Source organism: Chaetura pelagica, unplaced genomic scaffold (genome assembly GCF_000747805.2).
Source record: "Chaetura pelagica isolate M959 unplaced genomic scaffold, ChaPel_1.0 scaffold3, whole genome shotgun sequence".
Lineage (NCBI taxonomy): Eukaryota > Metazoa > Chordata > Aves > Apodiformes > Apodidae > Chaetura > Chaetura pelagica.
Genome location: NW_009952974.1, coordinates 1,529,459 through 1,552,564, shown reverse-complemented (window position 1 = coordinate 1,552,564; position 23,106 = coordinate 1,529,459). Strand labels below are relative to the sequence as shown.

The following is a 23,106-nucleotide window of genomic DNA, read 5'->3' as shown; positions in this document are numbered from 1 at the left end:
CAGCAGGAACAAAGACAGCAACATAGGCTGTCTTCAAATTCAGCTTTGCTTAATTATATAGCTTTGGGTGAAGAGTGCAATGACTTCTAAGCAAAGGAGCAATTCCCTTCTATAACTGCTATGCCTGGATCATCATGGAGAATCTGTGTATGGACATTAGGGGCAGGTCAAATCATGCTTAAATAGGGGTTTTTTTTGGGGGGGAACAGCATAAGCAATCTTTCTGCATCTACTGATGTAGATTTAGAACATTCACTATGTTCACCTGTGGAGAGTTTTCAGACAGCACTCCCTTATTACAAATAAATGTTTTGCAATCAGAGTGTTTATGTTGTTGCATGAGAAACACATCAGACTTATCATTTAAGGTGTCTTAAAAATATAGAAACTGGATATAGCACTTGATGAAAACTGAAGTGTTTCAAATACCTCTTGGGTACTACACATTTTCCTGGGTTAAGTTTTCATGGAAATTCAAATACTTTGTTAGGATGTAGCTTAGATGTTTGCAGTCTCAAGCATATTTTTCTCTCCTACTGTCGGTTGTGCACCAGCATTCAATTATCTGCAAGAGACAACTGATCAGTGTTGATGTGAAATTTGACACAAGCTTCTTCAAAGTGTTTAGAAGTGCTTAAAGAAAAAAGGTATTTTTTTTCCTCCTTAAATATGTTTTTGGTTCTAAGTGTGAACTCAAACTGCAACTAATGTTTCTTCTCTCTCCTCACAAGCTGGCAATAAAAGAGTGAGCTGAAGAAAAACACCACATGTACTCAATTAAAAAAAAACCTAGACAATAAAGACTGCAACACATCTTCACTGATCTTTAAGACATAAACCACGCATTGACTTATACATTTTAAGCAAATTGGATAAATAACTGGAAAAAATTGGAGGATGTGAAAACTATCCAGGCCCTGCAGATGCTGAAGCTTTTACCAGTCCCATGTCTTGGTACGTTGCTGCTTTTCAAAGCACAATTATTTTCAACATCATTAGCCTTGTTAGTGTGATCTGCTTTATACTTACATTTCCAAGACCATAACGATGTTGGCTTTTTCTTCAAAGGCATCTACACATTGGACAAGTTTTGGATGATGTAGACAGTTCATGATGCTGATTTCTTCCCTTATGTTTTCTTTTTCCTTAGCAGAATATGCTTTGAAAAATTTTCCTGCCCAAACTTTTCCATTCTTCTTTTCAACAAGCCTAAAGACTTGTCCAAATTTCCCCCTGAAAATATATAACTATTTCCATAACAAGGTTTTGCAATATATGGGCCACCGTGAATAACAACATTTTACTTAATATTACAGTGCAACAGCTCTGTTTTGAAATAAAAATGTCCTCATATCAAATACTGCTCTGTACTGATTTTGTGCAGAGTAATCTGCAAGAATTTTTGCATGAATACCCCACTATTCCAATTACCAAGTTTTAGATAAGAGGGTTGAAAAAAAATGGACTCCTAGCAGGCTTTAATTCATGTGACTCAAGTTTTTCTGCACAGTTTTCTATAGGTCATGCTCTGAAAGGGTAGTGGATAGGGGACATCTCAGGTATAGGATATAGGTTACAGGTGAACTCAGGATCTGAATGCTGGAGGCTTCAGTGCTACTACTTCACGTTGCTACAGGTGTACAACTCTACCATACACTTATCAAGATTTGCTAAGGGCAGCAAAGAGGATCCCCTGGCCTTCAGCAACACCAGCAGCACAAACTGCTGAAAGATTCTCAGGGTGTGCAACTGACACACCCTGGGTTAAGCACCGAGTAGCACAGCCAGGCTAATCACTGACCTTCACTGAGCAATACTGTTAATGCTCTGGGGATTACGACTGCTGTCAAGAGAGATTCTAGCCTGTGGGCAGGGTAATCTTGTTACCACTAACGGATATAATGGAAATGCAAGTACACAATGTGTACCTTCTTTTCAGCTAGCTTTTAGAACACTGAACAATGACTCTAGCTTTATGCTTTTGTGGGCTCCATTTTCCTTGACAGAAATGCATGTAGAGCCTATTTAAAATTATCTAGTAATAGGAATAAAGGATCTTTATGGAATGGAGGCCAATATATGTTAAAATCTACTTTTACTGCAAAAGAGGAGTTGAATGTTGAAAGTGCTAGACACTGTCAAAGGAGTGCATGTGATCTTTAAAATTGACTGTAGCCTTCAAAACTCTGTGTCTTCAAAAGCACAATGTATTACTTACGATCCCAGTCTTTCTTCAATGTTATAGACATCTGAAACTTTCTGTTCAGTGTTGATGGTAACCGTCCGATAGTCGACCTCTGTTTCTTTCCCTTCTACAAATAAGTATTAAGGACCATGATTAAAACCTCCAGAAAACATTAATTAAAAGCACATATTTGCATTTGTCCTGTTAAAAAGATTGACTTCTTACCATCATCAGATAGCTCTGCTTCATCCTCTTTAAGTTCTATGATGAAAATAAAAAGACATTAATAACATATTATATAGGATATATAATAGAATTTACATAAGATAGTTAACTTATTCACAGTAATGTGGGCAACTGGTAGACCCTATGGCTAAGCAGCAAAAAAAACCTCAGGAATTTTGTGCATTAACTTAATAATTAAAATATCTTCACCACTCATTTGTGACTATTGACTACACAGTCACAATCTGGTCAACTCTTCTTAATAAAACAAGCTCATATGTTTTGCACTACTTGTCTATTATACCTGCCTACTAGAAACATCAGCATACTGAATCAGTTCAATTTCATCTAATAAATAGTTTTAGGAATGCCTTAGTAAAATAGAAAATTAATTTAAAATATTAAAATCAATAACAACACTTCTGACTCAATGACAAATACTTTTTCTGGCTTTTCTGTGCATTTTTTGGAATGCAAAGCCAAACGTAAAGCAAGTTTATGCATGAAAAGATTTCCTGCAAAGCATACAGGCAAAATTTTCAGACTCAAGATGACTAGGAAGTTAGGACAAAATGCATTTTACTGAGCATGGCTGAATTTTTAAATCATTGAGGTCCAAATGGAGCCTCAGTTTTGCAGGCATACTCAAAGGCAGGCAGAGATGTTGGCAAGCCCAGTGACACAGACTGAGTGAAAGCTGGCCTGAGTGCCTTGATTTTAATTTTCAATTTTCATGTGCATGAACTGTCAGTAGCACCAGTTTGTGTGTTGCTCCCTATGATGCCTGCAGTTACAAGGGAAAGGGTTTGTAGCTGGAATGTTATGTATTACTCACAGTGCTTGGGCTTGCTCTTAAGACCTGTGGCTACGATCAGTAATTTGAGAAACTGCACAGGCAGTTGCAGTGACCTGTACAATTCTCCCTTTAGCTGCTGAAGCTGCACTTTGCCATCATAGAGTGCAAACCTAACCAAGTGATTTATCCCCACTGTGTCAACAGATTTGTGTTATGGAACATTCATGTGATACTCTGGGTGCTGTTAGGTGCTTTAGAGAATAGAGTTACAGGCAACAAATGAGAAGAAAACAACAAAAAGAAGGGTGCAGGCTGAGCAGATATAGCTGGTCTGATGCACATGGATCACTTTCTCACATCCAGCATATATTGCTGCATCTGTTTTCTGGTAGCAAGGCCAACCAAGTAGATATAGTTTGTTACTAAAGCCCTCCTCTCTCTCTTTTTTTTTTTTCTTCATCTTTTTCTTCCCCCTGGATTTGCAACCTTTGTATGTCCCAGCACAGACTTGCTGGCTTGCAGCAATTTCCCAGAAGAGCAGGGAGGGAAGCAAGCCCTCCCCACTCCAGGGTAGCTGTCCTCAGATCTTCCTCAGCTCAAAACCACACTTGCATAGAGCACATCACATTTTCCTCCCCTTTTAAGGGCTGCATAAGGGAGCTGATCCCAGCCACGCTGCCAGTAGTTAATGTCTGCCAAATACTGATTAGACAAAGAGGTCGGTTCCCAATTCTGCTGCAATTCTATATTGAAGCCACGAACTAGAAACATTTTGGTCCTCCAGTAGAAGCCTAAATTAGATAAGCAGAACATATCTGAGCTTGGTAAGCAGAGTAGCTGTGCTAAAACCTCTCTCAGAAGTAAGTCAACAGTACCGAATTTTCCTCAAACATGGCAATGCCTACTTTAATCTGTTGTGACTTACAACCTTATTTTAGTAGCTCTTTTCTTTAAAGGCAGAATGAAAAGTTAGCCATGCCTGTCTTTGCTCAGTTTGCATTGAGACTGCTAATTTGCAGTGGCCACCTCAGGACGAAAATCAGTCATCAGTCTTTCTGGCAGCAACGGAAAATCCCCAGTTACTCAGCAAAGTGTTTACATAGATGGCAGCTTAAAGTTCTGACTTTGAGAGGTGTTGAACACATGCATTTTCCACTGGCTTTAATTAAACCACCAGTTATATTCACACACTTGAAAAACCATACTTTATAAGACTTGCCCTTTCTCCACACTAGCTGCAGTATCAAGAACTGAGACCAAGAAGCCCTGGAAATTGAGAGCACCAAGACAACCCCCCCTCCTGCAAACAGAATACATTGTCCTTTCACTCAAAAGAATTTTTAATGTGTTTTTTTAAAAATATGTACCACAATGATTCATATGCTTTCTAGCCTTTCTGTATTAAATCTATGTGAGAAAACTGTCAGTCTTAAAAAGAAAGATAGCTTGTTTGCTTTGGTCCAGTGCAAGAAGTTCCTGCTCTAGGAAAAACAAATGTAGGGAGGAGTCAGGTCCTCAACTTTAGAAGGTGTTTGTCCTGCAACTAAAGAAAGAGGGCATTCAAACACAGGGAATTTTATCATGAAAAGCTAACACCATCTAGCTTCTTTTCAATCTTACTTCTACTCTTAATGTCATTTTTCCCACTTTGAAGATAAGCTGCATCTTGATTTAGATTAGGTTCTAAATCCTTCAGATAGAGGAAAGTAATTTAGAATGATCTAATTTAGCACTTGAAGAGAAATACAATTTACTTTTGCACAGACATGTCTGTTGAGGGGCTTACACAGTTAGGTGTTGCAGCACCACTTTGCTGTCATTTTGTCTTGCTATGTCAGTAGAAGATAAGGTCACAAGGATTATGTGAGACACTTCAAACTCCAAAGCCCTGCATACATAAGTAAGGAGAGAGAGATGCAACACAGAGTCCACTCCTCAAAGAGCCAAAAAATGGCAAAATATATTATTCCTGGTCTGGCTTTTTTAGTGTGGTATGACTGTCAAAGTGATCCTGCACAGGAGGTAGATGCAGGTGTGCACAAGAATATGGAGTCAATATCAGGTTTTTGGAAAAAAAAAAAAAAAAAAGTTGCTTTTTTTTTTTTGTTTAAAATTTTGGTACCATTTTCCAAGTAACATCTGAAATGCTCCAGATCTTCCCATCAGTCCTTTGAGAAGATCTTAAGCAAAACATAAAAGGCAAAAAATACTGAAAAACATTTTTACAAGTGCAACTGGGATTTGAAGCATGGGAGCTATTGCCAGGTTTGAGAGGCTAATTCAGTTTCTGCTGCATATTCAGTACTTGGTCACCAGCAATCACACTTAATTTTTCTAAAAGCAAATTTGGTGGTGTTTATGAAGTGTTTTTCCATGGTCTGTCCAGTATAAATTGTAAGGAATCTCAGGTAAACTACTAAACATCATTTTTCAACTGGGCATGGTCTGGATGTGTAATTTCAGCGTGAAAGATTTCATTTCTGGTTCCCTGTGCAGTGCACTAGAGAAGTCTGCCAGCCAGTACTCCCAGTGAGCCAGAAGTGGAATTATTGGTCGCTTTCACAAGGCAGGGCTTTGGGATCCCTGAAGCCAAATTTCCCCACTGGACATGTGCAAAATTTTTATGCTCAAACACACATATGAAGTCTGTGAAGGGATTTCAGCCCACTGAGAGCCAATCATTGCACAGAGCCACACGTGAAGGAGTGTGTACAGTTGCCTGACCTCCCTGGGGAGCTAAGAAGACATCATTTAATGGAATTTACTTTTCTTTTGGTCATAAAAACTAACCTTCTTGTTTCTCTCCAACTTTCACCAGCTCGGATTCCTGGCTGGGCTCGCTGATGCCGTACACGTTGGCAGCTCGCACGCGGAATTTGTACTCCCGGTCAGCCTGCAGGTCCTGCACATTGAAAGAGGTGCTGCGGCAGGTGGTGAGGTCTGTCCATTTGTTGTCCACTGAGTTCCAGATCTCCACAGTGTAGGACTGCACTGCACTTCCCCCATCGTACGAGGAGCCGTACCATGAGAGAGTCAGGGACGAGCTCCGAATGTCGGATGCACAAGGGGTTCCGGCGGGTGGGTCTGGTTTGTCTGCAAAAACATATGCAAAGCACATTAGATGCCATCACGAGGGTTAGAGGGGGGGCTGGCCCCAGCTAAGAGCCTTTTTCTTTCCGTGCCATTGCTCTGCTTCAGGCGTTTGTACTACAGGCAGAAGGAATAGCTGCAGGACAGACAGACATACCTGCATTAGTTAACATAGATGCAGTCCCAGTATGGGTTGTTCAGGTCCCTGGGCATCTTGCTAAGCCATGCTGAAGCCTTATGCCCTTCACAGCTATCATTACAGAAACTGTGGAGTCTGGAATCTGCAAGTACTAAAATAAAATCTCCCACAATAGTGCAAACCACTCCTTGGTGAACTTCTCCTGAGAGGTTTACTCCTGTAATAGTCACCATAGCTGTGATGCTCTTTCCTCAGCTCCCTTCATCTGCCTCTGTACTTCAGGGCCACTACTAACCTCCCACAGCCTCAGAATGTGCTACTCATCCAACTATACCGGGGTAACAGAGATACTAAATCCAGTTTGTTGACAGAGAAAAACAGATCTTGAAGGGTGACAGCTTTCTTTGCTAACAACTTAGCAAACAACTTCACCTATGTGCAATTTTTGGAAGACTAGTGCACTTTTTGGTGAAAAAGAATACACCTGAGAACTCATCATTTAAATATTGAGATTTTTTTTTATCTTGTGCATTTTAGAAATCATTGGGGGAGGGGTGGAAGATGGAAAATTTAATTGTTTTTCCTCAGTTAGAGGCTTGTTCCTTCAGCCCTTAGTAGCACGAATAGAGCAAATACGATCAGAAGCAGGTGTGCAGATGAGCAGCCAACTGTGCAGTCATCTGACACAATACAGAAGCCTTGCAGTTATATGATTTTTTTCAAAAGGAAGTTTATTGATTACACAGTTATTGAAATCAGTATTTTCCTTTGACAGAAAAATGTTGACCTTTTAAAAAATTACTGATTAAGAAAATCATGATGTAATTTAAGCACTTCAAAAGACTTTAAAGGGAACAAATATCTTCACTGGGAATAATCCTCTCAGAAGTAATCTAGCAAAACCTTCAAAATAATGATGATGTTGATCTGGATGAACTAGTGGTCAAAGGTTGATTGAGAAATTAAAAGATGGGATAAAAAGACAGAAGGGAAAAGAAAAAGATAGAAAACGTGAAATGCTACAAACAGTGGTTACACTGGACATGGACTCATAAAATTCTGTCCCATTTTGCTGGCTAAAACTGCTAATGGATGTTACCACTTTCTCCTTCAGAAAGGCAGAGCTGGCAAACCAGCCAAAAATTACAGCCACTTTCTCAGCAATACAAACATCCAAATGCTGTGGAAAACTGCTGTGGACTTTGACCAAAGCCTTACTGTGGTAAACTGTATCAGCTATTCCTCCATACTGAAATTATCATTTCTAGGAAAATCACTGAGCAGTCAGAAATAGCCAGAATTTGTCATAAAAGTGCCTTTTGCTTTTTGGGCAGAGGGACTTCTCTGACTGCTGGGGTTTTACTTGTAGAGAGGGAAATTAGAGTAGTCTAATCTTATCAAGACACGCAAATATCATTTCACTATTTGGAAGAGAGCAAGTTCTACTGACCAATGATTTCCCTGAAAAAATGTCTGTTACTCCTTTTAGTTCAGTTGTGATGGAAAATCCATCTCCCTCCACAACTTAAATATACTAGAAGGTACATAAATAGAACTTGTCAAGTATGAGGGAATAGACTGGGAGGGAGGAAGAAAGATGGGCACCAAGGGTTTGCAGCTGCATCCAGCATGAGAACCTCCAGGCAGAAGATAAAGAGACTACCAGAACGTAGGTTATCTTTATTCATTTTGGCAACACTTAAACCACCATTCTACTAGAAGTCACTGTTACACAGTACATCTCTTGTTCTACACATCTATCAGAGACCAGATGTCCTTAACCTCTGAAATGGCTTCTTGCCCTGCTTAGTTGTCACATTTTGCTCACATCATTTTCTGGCAGAATAAAAGGGACTATTAACAAGCATTAATTTATCGTGTAGATAACATGAACTGAATCACAAAGAAGTTAATTTTTTTTTGCCCAAGATATGAGAGATTGTAGCAAAGATGAGAACTTAAACTTGATGTCCTGGTGCCTGAACAGCAGCACCCCTCTTCCACGTATTAATCCTGCCCCAGCCTTCTCAGAGCTGCAAGAAGTGTATATTCGGTGTTCATACCATTCACAGTAACAGAACATTACAGCAGCCACCAGAGAGCTGGTTGTGTGGCACACATGGATGGTGTGATTTTAGTCAAACAGCACCAATAGCCATCTTCATTTCACTACTGTTTATTTTCCACGCAGACATTGTAGGGACTAATGCTAACTCTGTCTGCTTCAAAATCTGTATGGAAGAACGTTCAGCTCTGTGTCTTATTTTCCTTCAACATAATCATCACTGCATCCTCTCAAGATGTAGATAGAACTTGGATAAGGAACAGCTGACTTACCCCAAATCCAAACAGAACAGAGCAGTTGCTGATAGCAGGAGGAAAACACTTTGAAGAAAAAGCTAAGCCAGCAGTCTATCACCTTACAGAGGCATCTGTTCAGGTTTGTCAAAGAACTGCAGATTCTCTGACATCTGCTATGCACACAACTAAATATGGACAGTATGTGTTTGCTTAAAAAAAATTAAAAAATAAAGTGTTAGCTTGCTCTAGTGCTTTGCACTGAATTTTACATTGAGGGAGGAAAGCATGCTCATGCTTCAGGCTTTGCAGAGCTTGCTTCCCGTGCAGGACATGAAGATACGTTCACTCTTTGCTGACTTTCAGTACACTGCCTTTTCCTAATGAAACTCTGGGCATGATTTATCAGCCACCTAGGCCACAGTTACCTTAGTGACCTCTCTTTCCATGACTCACCTAGATCACTGCAATCCTTTTGGCCTGCATAGTTTACAAAAGCAAGGCTTGGGTATGTGAGTGCTGGAGAGAAAATATTGATGGACAAGGAGCCATCAGCAGTGAAGAAAATGCTACGTGAATTTAGTCTCATATCTGCCAGCCCTGAGAATATTTCTACTTTCCTAATATATTTTTCCAGTAGGCAAAGATGAAAACCTGCAATGCTGGCTGGACTCTCTTGAGCCAGAAAGACTCACTTTTTTGTTTTAAGTCTACCATGTGCCACTGCCTGCAGATCTGCTTAATGTATAAACACAGGGATAGTAGCTGCTATGGGAGATCATAAACAAGAATGAAAGCCCAATCTTTGCTCTTTCTTAATAAGACAGATGTATATCTACCATTTTACTATGCTTAAAATTATTTGATATCAGACTGGCTGGTATTCTAAAGCTCTGCACATTCAGAGAATTTGCAGGTGGTCTCTCCATGTGTCTGTTTTGTTTCTCAACAGTTTATTCTATGGGGATTTTAAAGGTTACCCTTTCCTCCTCTGTCTGTATTGAAGCTAGGGTATTTTGCCAAACTACTTTCCCTTCTGAAATATAAAATCTTCATCAGCAAAATTAAATGCTTCCAATAAAAACATCTAGTGGGTTGAGGAGGGGTGTGGAAGTCAAGCACAATTCTCTTTTGTCCTTTTTTAGTGTTTAGTATACATGAATGTCCTTGAGCTGCCCATCTTCAATATTTCATTAGTGTGTCATGTGTGGTCTTTTACATACACAAACATACTTCCTGCATAAGCTTCATTGGACCACAATTTTGTTCTTCCTGTTCTGGACCAAACCATAGTCACAAGCCAACATGGGAACTAGAAGGGAGTGCATCCAAAAATACACTGCTCCTTTAAACATTTCTATAGGGGAAGCAATTAATTTAAAATACTGAGCTCTAACTTCAGTTTCACTATTATATGCAGCAAAAGAAAATGTGAATATTCTCCACCATGTCTTAACTATATGAAACTAGGGGCACTCTGGCCCTTGCTAACTTACAGCATGCATACTACAACAAAATCAAGACTTAGCTATGCTTTATAATATTCTAGATTGACACAGTTAAATTGGCTGTATCCACACAGTCCTCTTGAACTTGGACGGAATCCTACAAACTCTACCTCCTTTGTAGCAGATAGTACTTAGACCTCTGTAACTAGAATGCATGATGATCTTGCAGGCTTAATAGAATGGATGCAGAGGCTAAAAGATAATTGGAGGCCAGACAGTTAAATGCTATGGGGACTGAAACACAAAGCTCCCTACATAATCACTTTAGGAATATCAGTAGGGTTGTCCTAACCTGTCTCCCAAAGCATAGTAGCAAGCAAAAAAAATGGAAAACCAGCTAATTTGGCCTCAAGTCTGCCTCAGGGACTGTTCCACATAGCAGCACAGGAGTGCATAAAGTCACTGGCAGTAGTGGCACAGAGGAAACAGCAATAGCAGCTCTATGCCATGCATAGGGGAATGGAGGTGATGTGAAGGAGGGCTTTACTGGTTTCCTCTCTTTGTGCTCCAATTACTTCTCACCAAAAGGAGACATAAATTGCCAGTACCCCAGAGCAAGGAGGTCAGATTTCAGTTTTTTCATTTGTGGCATCTGTTCCTTAGGGCAGATGGTAAGGTCATGAGCTGGCCCCATATGAAACGTATAAAGCCACATTTCAGACCATACCAGGATTGAAATGCACACTTCTTATTTACTCCCAAATTGAAATCAGCTGCACTTCTTCCTCAGACAAATTCTCAGAAATATTTTGGTAAACAGGTTTTGATATACAGCCTGGAGTAATCTTTAATTAATTGGTATTTGTACACTCTGAGAAGCATAAAGCAGAAGCACGCTCAGCCTTTAAATCATTGCTATGTATGATAAAAATTTGACTTGAGGTCCTTGCCCTTTTTTCAGTGGTGTATAACTCAAAATTCCTCCTGATAAGGAAAGGGACTTTCTTTCCTTCTGCATAGGTGGCAAACCCATAGCTCATACAGGACACCCACATAATACAAAACTGTGCAGCCCAGATCTCACGGCCTTCTCCATGTGCCTCAGTTTACAGAGTCTGCAGAACAAAAGCACCATTCCAGGAGACCAAAAAAGGCAGCAATCTCCTTATCTAACTCTGAGTACAGGGAAATGGAAATTGCCCTGCTCCTTGATGTGAGGGTCAAGCTCAGCCAAAGCAAAGTGATAGGTCTTGCTGCATGGTAAGCGTGTGCAGGGCGCTGGTGGGCTCTTCAGCAGCAATGTTGCTCCAGTGGAAAGCCTCTGAAAATTGAGAACAGTGTAACTACAGCCTCTAAAAAAGGTTTTTTTCTCTTACAAACAGAGACAGAACTGAAACAATGCCTCTGAGGTAGTTTTCTTTATCTGTTCTCAAAATTGGTTTGGTTTCTTTCTAAATCCAGTTATCATATTACCGTATAATACTATTATTAGCTATTGTGATATTTGTCTGCCAGATAAAGAACAGACAGAAAGAAACAATTTAATTCCATTCCACAAGCTGTTTAGCTAGAGAAGGTATTTAATATGCTGCAAAAGCCAGTTGAACACTGTCCATGCCGACAGCACTGGCAGAGCCTTCATTTGAAATTCATCAGCAGGAGAAAAGCGAAACCATAAAAGGTCATAAATGAACTCGGCATTATTGCTGACAGGGCTTGGGGTCATGGCAGATCTCTCTGCTTTGCTTGGAAAACTATGCCCTGCAGTTTTGTTTTTTTCCAAGGGAGAGGAGTTCTAGAAGAAGAGATATTATTACCCCTTAACACGGTGTAACACCCATAAACCCTTCTGGATGTTCGTGCACCACAGGTTTAGTGTCAAATAAAACCAGAACAGAATGCCTGCGTTCTCCAGCAAAACAACACAAGGAAAGTTGAAATGAACAGAAGTTTTCTTCTAAGGAAACAACCTCCCCAGCAGAGCTGAGGACCATGTGGACAGGGTTAGTTAGCTCAGGGGACTAGAGGTTGACATTCACCCCTCCTGTGTAGTAAACACTGCAGACTGCTGCTAGCCTCCTCAACGTGTGAGCCCTAATTGCGTTGCTCCTCCCAACAACCGTGACATAAAACTAAGTTACGTAAAAACTGCCCTTTTGAGACCTGTAGATAAAGGCGCTCTCAAATGGGGGAGGCCCAGAGCACTGCTTTATGCCCTTGTTCCCACTTTGCCAGTTGGGGAAACTGAGGCATAAAAGAGTAAAATGACCTTGTCCAAGGACATGCAGGAGAACAGAGCTGGGAATGAACCCAGAGCTCACCACTCCCATGCCAATGCCCTCGGCACAAGAACATCTCCTTCTGCTGCAGGCCTAATGGAATAAACAAATACATAATGCATTCTCAGGAGCCCTTTTCCTAAACCATCTGCTTCTGTGCCTGAGTCAACAAGCTATTGGTATTACTCATGTGCTACACATTAGACACCTGGTTTGACACCTGATTGAATCAGAGTTCCAATGCCTGTTCAGGGAAAGGGAGAATACATTTTAGGACTTTCCCAGTAAGACTATCAGCAGATTCCAGGTCTTCACTGGGATGAATTTTGGTTTTAGAAACCCCATGTGCCTGTGCAGGGGTCATGATGAATAATTTCTTAGTAACTAAGACATTCTTATAATTTAACAGCAGGCAAAATCCAGGAGTTTTATTGTGGGAAATACTGTCATGAAAAATAACTAAGCAGGGAGTTCTACTGGAATTTCTTCTGGCAGAAATGGCATTGAAACTAGATGACCCCTCAAGGAATAAATACGGGTCAGTGTACTGGCACTGATGTACAGGGCTACATAAACTGTTTCTACTCTAAACATTCACGTCTTGCTGTGAAAATTTAGTTTTAATACAGCTGCAGAGTTTTGCCACCAAACGTTAGAAGGGAGGCTGGCAGCAGAGGTTAGAACACTGTTGAACTACAACAGCAGCACAACAGCAACATAAGACATCTCTTCCTTAGGAACCACCAGTTTAGTGTCCCTTTAATCATAAAACTGGTGACAAAAGTCCTCCAGCAATCCCAAGGAATTTAAAAGGCTAAAGGTTAGAGACCAAGTCCACCCACATATTCTTAGGAAATTCACTGCATTTTCAATCCTAACTGTAAACAGGGAAGCACATGGATACTTCAAGATATAATCTAATGCTTCTTGGAAGAAGATGAAATTCCAGAAGCATTTATGTTAGTATTTCTGAACTGCAGCATTCTCTGTAGAAGTGTGTGTGTTCTGCTTCACTATCTCTTACAGATGTCTGCACTTGCTTTTCCAGAGAGAGAGCACATGGTTTCTCACCACGGCTAGATCCACTCAGTCTGAGCAGCAAGCTCTGAGCCAGGCTTCTCAGGCATAGTGCCACTGTCATCTGATGGTTGTGCTACCACAGAGCTTCAGGGCAAACAACAGTAATTTTGCATGCATATATGTCACTTGAACCAGGACCAAAGCCTTCATATAAGCAATTAATAAGCCTACTATTGGGGTATTCCTGTCACATAACTAAAATAAACAGAACCAGAAATTTTATAAATTTACCAATATATATCTAGCAACTGGCATGAAAAGAATGAATATTCCTTGCTATCACTTCAGAGTGAGGGCTCTACTTGGCCTAAATCAGTCCTGTCTTATCCTAAACTCATCACTGCCCAATTTAATCTGACACAGTGTCTGCTGTAAATCATTAGCTCAGTTCCATATCAAGCCATTTTGGTTTTGGAGCAGAAACATGTTGCAAAATCTCCCTAGAGGGATCACTCAGCTAATAACATTGTTTATTTAAGAGAGATAATAATAACAATAGAGAAGAGCACACATGGACATTTTGGGAGCAGCTAAGTCTTTAAAAGAAGACGTAGCTTAACTTGGATGTCTCACTTCTAACTGCAGGTCTCCCAGTGTTCTTAGTGTTTATACAGACAAAGTTACACAAGGAACCAATGTGAAACTCAAGACTGTTCTTGTGGCTCAGTGTTCAGTGCTCATTACCACCCTGCATTGCCTGTCAATTAACGAGTGTCCTCTGACTTGACTACCTGCCTGTGCAGCTGACGTGTGAACTGCAAACAGCTCACACTGGTGGCTGAGTGGAACAGGACATATTGTTCACTGATACTCATTAAAATCACAAAGGCAAATAAATCCTTTTGAGTCGGGTTTCTGTCAAGTCATATTTTCCTGTGGCCCAAACTGTATCAAATCACACAGTGTTTGAACTCTGAATGTCAGAATCCCTGCTCAGTTCACTTAAGCTTGCAGTTGATGTCTGAGCCTGTCTGTGAGCAGTTAAATTTAGGACTTCAGGAGCCAAATTCAAAGGAATTCAGGGTAGATTTTTTCCCCTAAACATAATTATTAAAGGTAATTTATAATAATCATGCCCAGTGATAGTTTACAGTCAAGGACTCAGGGTTTATATCAGAACAGGATCAATTCTGATTTGAATCTTGGAAGATAAACTCAGTGCTTTGTGCTCTGGTTGGAGACAAGTCAATTATGTTATTTTTTGTGAAGAAAGGTCTTTGACAACCAAAAGCATAAAACCCAAGATCATCAATATTCTGCAGAAAGGTATTTAGACCTTCTGCTCAAAGCAGGATCCACTATAAGGTCAAACCAGATTGTTCAAATGCTTATCAGTCTAAACCTGAATACCTCCCAGGATGGAGACTGCACAACTTTTCTGGGCAGCCTGCTCCCTGGCATGCATTTATGCTCCAATTTTAATTTGGGAAATGCTTTTTGAAGTTTTTCACATGAAATGTTTGCCCATCAGCATGAAGATTTTGCAACCCACATGGCTGTGAGGAGCATTAGTAAAATAAGTCCTCCATTATTTCCTTATTAATTAATTTTATATTTTAACAAATGCCTTTGATTTGCTAAAATTCAGAACAGACAAGCCTGTTAGCTGCCTCTTTGAGAAATATAGTTCCAGGTTGGCTCAGACACAATCTTCCAGAAAGCAGATGTTCACTATTTATACTCAAGACTCAGTTGTGAGCTGTGGTCAGTCAGCACTGTTTTGAGCACACAACATGCTCATAGATGCACCTTTTATCTGTAAACTCATAGGGAGGCAGCTCACACGGAGTTTAGAGCTGCCTTATAAATAGCTGAGGCAAACAGAGCTGATCTTTAACACCAGGGCTTACTCCAGAAATGCTTGTTATGAATGTGGGGTCAGGGAAAGGAGGGCAACTTTCTTCCCAGTACTTTGGATGGAGCAGAGAGAATGGACAAGTGCGAATTTAAGACTAGAGATGAGCTTTGGTAGACTAAAGGGTCTCACATTTTGCATATTTAGAGAAATATAGTTTCCCTGTTTTGACTGGAACAGGCTTTGGAGAAAAGTACCTTCCAACTTGCATGAACATTTAACAACTTTGCAGTAGCAGACAGGGTAAAGGATTTTATCTTAGTGAGATTCTAACTCAATTCCTGGAAGGAAGACATATCTGTTCACTTTTCCCCATTTTTTGAATACCTAGATGAAAGAATCTGGCCTTAAAAATGCATGTGTAACAAACTAGAAATTTTGAGTCTTTGTCATGCCTTTGGCAGTGATGACATCAGTGAGATGTCTCATTGAAGAGCTTGGCAATTTTACAAGAAGGAATTTATTCTTTTCAGTTGGAAACAGATAGCTTGTCATCAGCCAAAGCACAAACTCCAGCACATTGTAGTGATTCTTCACCCAAATGTCCCAAAAGCATCTCTGGGAATCCCACTGATCTCTGCCACATTTCTTATGCAAGAGCAAAGCAGGAGGCTGAGATATAGCTTTATAAGGCTATAGAATTCAAAGACTTTCAAAGCCATTACCTCCAAAAGATATAAAACACTGACTTACATAATAACAAGTCAAGGCTCACACAGTGACATGATAATACGAATTGTCCGTCTAGTTCAGCTAAAAAAATCCATCTTGGCCAATAACCTGCTACAATTTATCTATGCATCATGTGAAAAATACTTATTCTGTTCTCTTCTATTCTTGAATTTTCTGGCGTGATACTAGAATCTGCTTGATATTTATACTCATTCATTCAGTCATCTTTAACTTCAATGGAAGTCACAGATTACATGAAAGAAATTAATTTCAATAATCAGGAGGCCTCTGTTGACAATGCATACAGCAGTGTGCAGCTGAGGGGCATTCACTCTTTAGGAGTGGATATTGTACTTGAAAGTGTGACTCATTAAATTTTGGATTGCTGGAATGAATTTCCAGTCCAATTTGGGTTAGTGGTATTTTGCCATTGATTTTGCTGGAGACAGATTTTCATCTTTAGACTTATACCCACATTTCTTTATGTGCTCATTAATCCACAGCTGTTGGGGCAGCCAGAGCAGTTATGAGTGAGTGATTAGGATGCAGTCTTGCTGGTTGAACTAGAATTCATTCAAATACCTGGACAAGCTCTGCTCACCCCCTCCTTGTGCCAAAACTGCTTTGTATGCCATTGATAACAGTCTAGGAACAGATCCATCCCACAGTCTATATGTTTTAATCAAATCATCCTCTGACTGGAGAACCTCTCTGAAATCCCTGTGTATCCACATCAAGGTGGGTTCATTAGTGCTTTCACAGCTAGATGTCCCAGCTGTAGATTAAGTCTGAAACACAGATCTGGTCTAGATCTAGGCTGCAGTATCTGACAAGAATGTTTGAAGCTTTAGAATACATGTGTGCAAAAGCCCATACAGGAGGCGGTCCATATTAAAACCTGCTTTTATTCACTGCTTTCTGTAAATATAAACCAGTACATAACTGTAGGAATTTCAATTAAAAGGATAAAATCTCCCTCCCCCAAACAACAGGATGTTTTCAGATTTACAGTCTAATAGAAACCACCTCAATCCTTATTGAACTAACAGTTTTAAAATTTTCAGTCTAGCAAACATCTGGTTGCTGCAAACATTAGATGGGAAAAAGAAGTAGTATCTAACAAAACAAATGGATGCATGAGCAGTTTTTTCCCCACCTGCTTTTCTTAAAAGGCTGAGCTATTTTGTACCTCCATCGATAATTAGTAATTTTTTAAAAAAAAACACAGTACAGCACTATTGAACTTTTTATAGTCCTTTTTACAATGTGACTATCCAGTCCAGATCTATTTTTATAAAAATACTGGTCTTTCATTTCAGTCTTCTTAATTCAACTTAACTTTTTAAGTTACTTAATTTTTTGTGTATCATCACATATAAAGCAAATGTAGTGTGATGTATGAAGAATGAAAATATATCTAAAACATTAATATGGACTTACCAACAACTGTCAGGTTGACTTGTGCTTGTCTGCTGCCAAGTTTGTTCTCTACAACCAGGGTGTAGCACCCACAGTGTTCCTGCTTTGTTGATGATATTGTTAGCTTGCTGCTGTTCTCATCATTCTCAATTTTAATATATTCATTTTCTTGAATCTGCCAAAGTCAAAAGAAAAAAAATATAAATATTTCATGGGGAAAATGTCTTCATATCTGAAAGTGCTCAAATTACAATACAAGGTTATCATAACATATTGAGTGTTATCTGCAGATAATTCTGTTACAGCAGCAAATAAATGCAGCTGGTAAAGAGTGTGACCAACACAAAACATCTAGAAATGCAGTGGAACATTATAATGGTTCCAGTCCTACAAAGGCAACAGGGAGCATTAGTGTTGCTGGGATTTGACTAAGGAAGAGGAGTCCAACTTTCTAGCTCCTCTTTGACAGGCTGACAAACTGTGTAATCAGCAAAAGAACAAAGTACGGTCTCACATATCTCCCAGAGACTACAGTGGAACAAGGGTTTAGCTTTAAATACCCTAATTAATTTGTCATTCCTCTTTAGAGGCCCAGTGTACAAGCCACCCATAGCTGTGACTTTTACCCCTTGGTTTTAATCAGCCTTATTCTGCATTTCCACATAAATTGGGATAACAGTTTCTTGGTTTTGAACAATTGGAGATGAAGTTGCCTGAAATTGAGATACCATTATACAGCTGTGCAGAGAGAGATATGGAGAGAGCAGATTTATCTTTCCTATATCATTTTTATTTTCTGGAGATGCAAAAATAAAAATCTCAGCTGAATACCATAGTATTATTATGAACTATTTTTAAAATGAAAAAAAAAAAAAAAAGCTATTGTAGCATAAATGGCCAAGGAGACTTAGATTTTAATCAGTATTATGTTGTGACATGACAGACTATTTAAAAACCTCATAATACTCCACTGCAATTATAGAAGTTGTACACTGTGTTCTTATGAAAGAGACAACATAATGTCAATGCCCTTCTTCCTCCCACCACTTCCTTCTTAGATAAGTGACTCTTCCAACTCATTCTCAGAATTTCATTAAAAATGAAGGGTATTTACTTTGCCTTATCTTGTCTCATATATTCAGAGAACAAGAAATAACAAGGTTATGAGCAGGAATTTGCCTACTTTCTCCTCAACTGAGATAGAACACATGCATTGCTATGTGCCCAAAAGTAACCTGAGAGACATGCTGCTACAATAACTCCCACAGAAAGTTAGCAAATGGGATCAGGTAGGATTACAGTTTAAATTACACTCAAAGTTGTTCCTCTCTTCCCCCATACTTTATTTTTCTGAGATTCTACACTGGCTTATCTGTTTAACTTCACTAGAATTAGTCAAAGGGTAATAGTAATTAGCAAATGTGTCCAGTAGGACTAGACCTGCATTCTGCAGAGAAAGCCCTGAAAGGATTGTTGTCAAGAACAGGAAGCTGGATCCTTGTGTTCCCAAAAGAAAGTCACTGGTCCAAGAAGCTCCAACAATTGGCAGTGTTAAACAATGGACTTTGTTCCTTAACTAACAAAGAGACTTTCAAAGGCTTTCCCCTTTTTAGCTGAGCAAAGTTCCAGCATCCCTCCAATAGGCTGCCATCATGTACAACAGTGTGGGTCACAACTATGTGATGTTGCCTTTCTTCAAGCAAAAGGTATTTGCCCAGAATATGCCTGTGAGAGGCCACTGTGGCTCTCTTGAACCTGAAGGAATGTGAGGAGGGAACACTGAGAGGACAAGTCCCTCCTGCTGCAGCACACAGTGGCAGGGTTGAAATTCCAACTAGCCACTGACTTTATCTGCTCAAATAATAACTCAGATAGCCACAGGGAAATTGTAAGAACACTTGTGAGATTTTCACTTTTAGAACAGGGTTGAAATCAACTGCATTTATAGAAGAAGAAGAAATCCAAGAATAACAACATGTGGTGAAGTGTAAGTGGAAAAGAAAGCAAAATAATGGTGCATCACAGTACATAGAAACTGGCTTCCCATTTAATTTAATTAATGAAAGACTGCTACCCACACTTGGGCTCCTGCAGTGTTTATTAACCTTCCAGAAGTTGTTTTTTTTCTTTTCTATCTCATGCACCTGCCATAACTGACAATTTTAAAATAATAAAAAATGTAGAATCTGACAAGGGCATTATGAGCTCTCTATCATCACACAGAATTTGTGTAGGAAAATCACCTTGAAATATATGTAAACAGGATTGTTGAATACAAGAATGAAGTCAGAATTCTGCAAAAAACCAGAAACTCAGTTTTGAGAGGTATGTTTTACCCATGTTTTAAGACAGAGCTGAGCAAAACAGGACACTGAATGTCATTGGAGCTTCTGAGACCTGTTTTTTTCATGAACGAGTAGGCTGCTTTTTAACTCCAGTCTTGAAACAAAAGAATTTGAAAAATCATAGGAGTTCCAGAAAAAAACATCCTTTCCCCTAAAGTAAGAGGTTATTTGGGGTTAGCAAAGATGGAATCTGGAATACTCTTTGCACTAGCAAAGTGTTTTGAATTCTTTCAATTTAATGCTGACACATCTGCATTTAGAGACTAAACTTCCTTGTAGGAGATGTTTTTATTTATGTTCTATAGAGTGCATAAGGAGTTCAGAATGAAATAAACAAAACAGCAGCTACAGTACATATTTATATTTGCTCTGTCCTAACGTGGCACTTTGTCTTCCAATTTGTACTTGCATATTAGATTATTTGATTGAAAGGGATTTTATTATTAGCTAAAGCAACTCTCTTTAGAAATTATCCTTATAAACATATGTAATACAGTTCAAGGAAATTAATTCAAGTAGAAAGAACTTTAAACCTAGGGAGTTTGGCACTCCTGGCAGCATAATTGCTGTTGTGCTTTGTACAGTGACATTTGTGTTGCAAGATATTTCACTCAATATATATATGGCATTTTGCCCCTCTGATAGAACTTTAGACTAAGCATCAATGAATATGCTATTTTTGAAAGAGATGAATGTTCCCTCTGACACATACTTTTCAGATACCTTTATCTTCCACATCGTGTATCCTTTAATTACATGGTCTAAGGCTTTTCTCAAAGCAACACTGATTTGTTAATGAAAGAGATAAGTAGCAATGGGTTTAAACTGTAGTAAGAAAGAGTTGGGTTTGGCATTAGGCAAAAATGTCTAACGCTATGGATATTTAAGTGCTGCAATAAGTTGCTAATGGAGGTTATAAAATCTTCACCATTGGAATATTTTCAGGAGAGGAGAGGAAAACATCGGTCAGGAATGACATGAACTTTGCTAGTTCCTCTGGAAGGGAGATGGACAAGATGGGTCACTGGAGTTCCTTTCCAGCTCTACTTTTTCAATAATTGTTAAAAACAGACCAGAAAAAATTATTACCTGCTTACGGAATTTCATCCAGGTGCAAGTTATGGGTGTTGTTCCTACAACTTTGGCAAACAGCTCCACTGATTCACCCGCACGGACTTTTCTGTCTTCTGGGAACTGAGTAATCTGAGGAGGAGCAGCTGATAAAAAAAATAAAAAGAAAATAAAGATTTCTGTTTAGGTGATTGTATGATTTATTTTTCTTAAAATGCAGAACACATACACCTCTCAGCTCAACAGTTTCAGAGCAGCATTTGAAATGCAGATTAGCAGTCTGCAAACCTGCTCCCTAATGTCATCAAGAGCATTCACATAAAGTAAGACTCAACACCTGCCTATAAAGATTCTGGCTTCAGTAGCCAACTAAACATCACAAAGGATATCTATTAGAGAGACAAAGAAGGAAATTGATGTCCCTCTCCATCACAGTCAATTTTCCCATGATCAATGACAGACTCATTTTTTTTGTGTATTACAGTTGTTTATTTTAAATCTTGCAGGCCTGTTCAAACTTCTCCACGACTGAATCAGGTGTTGTTCCTCCTCCTCTTCCCTCCCCCACTGCCCGAGTATCAATGGATGGCAGAGCATCTCTTTTGCTATTTCATGACTGTCAGTTGTGATGCTGAGTGTGCCAGATCCCTGGTAGCTTCTAGGGACAGATGCCAGAAATATCACAGTCCAGACAACTTCAGGGGGAAACCTGTTCTGTTGTTTTACAGTAAAAAAAAAATAAAATACTTGGAGGGGGCAGAGTGTTTACATGTGTAGATTTGAGGACACTTTGAAAGAAAGAGTAAAAGGCATTCTTTAACATAAGAATGACCTCACTGACAAATGTAACATCCCTGTCCAAAGCACAGGGCTACTGCACATGAAAAAAGTGCTGTATTTTTCTTTTCAATGTAGTTAAAACAAAGTGGGGGCTCCTTTTTGCTTGTTCTTTGAAAAATGTTTTTGTTTTGAAGAATCTGAAGAAAGGTAGGCTGAGACACTCAACAGTTTAGAAGTCTGACAAGGCTTTAAGACACTGATGGTGGGTTCGTGTAAAGGAACATTCTGAGTAACTTTAAATATAGATAGATTTGCCTAGGAGAGTGCAGACACATGAACAGGTCACCATAATGCCAGTTATGAGGAAATGTAGAAGCTATCAACTTCTCTGTGGTAGCTACTCATGCAGAGTAAGTCTTAGCACAATGTAACCTTTTGAACAAGTTTGAAAAATGGACTTAAAGCACCGAATTTCATACTCACCATTTAATTACATGTGCAAAGAAATTTAGTAGAGGAACAGCTGTAGTTAGAAATGTGGTGCATGTTCTTTAAAACGATGTTTTTTTAATTATTTATTCCTACAGGATGACACATGCAAGAAATTACCTGCTTTTGGAGGAGTCTTTGGAGCTGGTTTCTTCTTAACTGTTGCTTCACCTGGATAAAAACAAAACAAATCCAAAGTTCATTCAAAAGGGAAGTTTGAAAGGTTCCAGCTTAACTGCAAAGCCTACATCCATAGCAATGCTTTGTTGGCAGTTGGAAAACTAATATGTTATTTCAGAATATTAAACTCAGGAATTAAAAGATATATTTAAACCCACTTTTATCATCCTGAATGATAAGACTTTTAAAAGAATCAAAGCAATGTGTGCAAAGACGTGTAACAATCTGCTACTCATCTCCCACATTCTGTCATGCTCCATTCTTTATAGCAGTTTAACTGGGCTGAAAACATCAGGCCAAGATCCATGTCATAATGAATTTCTGCTTAAATTTCCTGTGTAATCAATGCTGAGTGAGGCAATTTAAAACTAGGGCAGTTAATACCACATAATTCTTCTTACACCACTTGTGAGCTAGCAGAGAAACAGCGATACACAGACAGCAAACACTCCTGTCACCCTGCTGCCTCATGCTCTTCCCCAGACAGGGACAACTGTGTGCTCTCTCCACAAAAGAAACACTCAAACCAGAATTTGAAAGCTGGGCACATAAATATTGGGAGGACAACACTTTGTGAACATCAGGTAGAAAGAAAGTAGAGAAGACAGGTAGGTAGAAAATAACTATTAAGTATTTTTCACAAAACAAGAACTAGGGGCCACCCAATTAAATTTCCAGGCAGCAAGCATAAGAGAAACATAAGAAGTATTTTTAAATATAGCATGCATGAAGAGGTTCAAAAGGACAAAATCATA

General features: G+C 39.2%; 1 protein-coding gene across 3 annotated transcripts in view; it reads right to left on the bottom strand.

The window, feature by feature from the left end:
• MYLK (myosin light chain kinase) overlaps positions 1-23,106 on the bottom strand; it is a 144,594-nt gene that overhangs the window by 22,562 nt on the left and 98,926 nt on the right. For all 3 annotated transcript variants that reach the window (XM_009996028.1, XM_009996030.1, XM_009996031.1), the window contains 7 exons: positions 22,292-22,342; positions 20,921-21,048; positions 17,508-17,661; positions 5,997-6,299; positions 2,411-2,446; positions 2,219-2,312; positions 1,030-1,233 (listed from right to left, as the gene is read on the bottom strand). In XM_009996028.1, the coding sequence (XP_009994330.1) occupies positions 1,030-1,233; positions 2,219-2,312; positions 2,411-2,446; positions 5,997-6,299; positions 17,508-17,661; positions 20,921-21,048; positions 22,292-22,342 (970 nt within the window). The remainder of the gene's footprint in view (positions 1-1,029; positions 1,234-2,218; positions 2,313-2,410; positions 2,447-5,996; positions 6,300-17,507; positions 17,662-20,920; positions 21,049-22,291; positions 22,343-23,106) is intronic.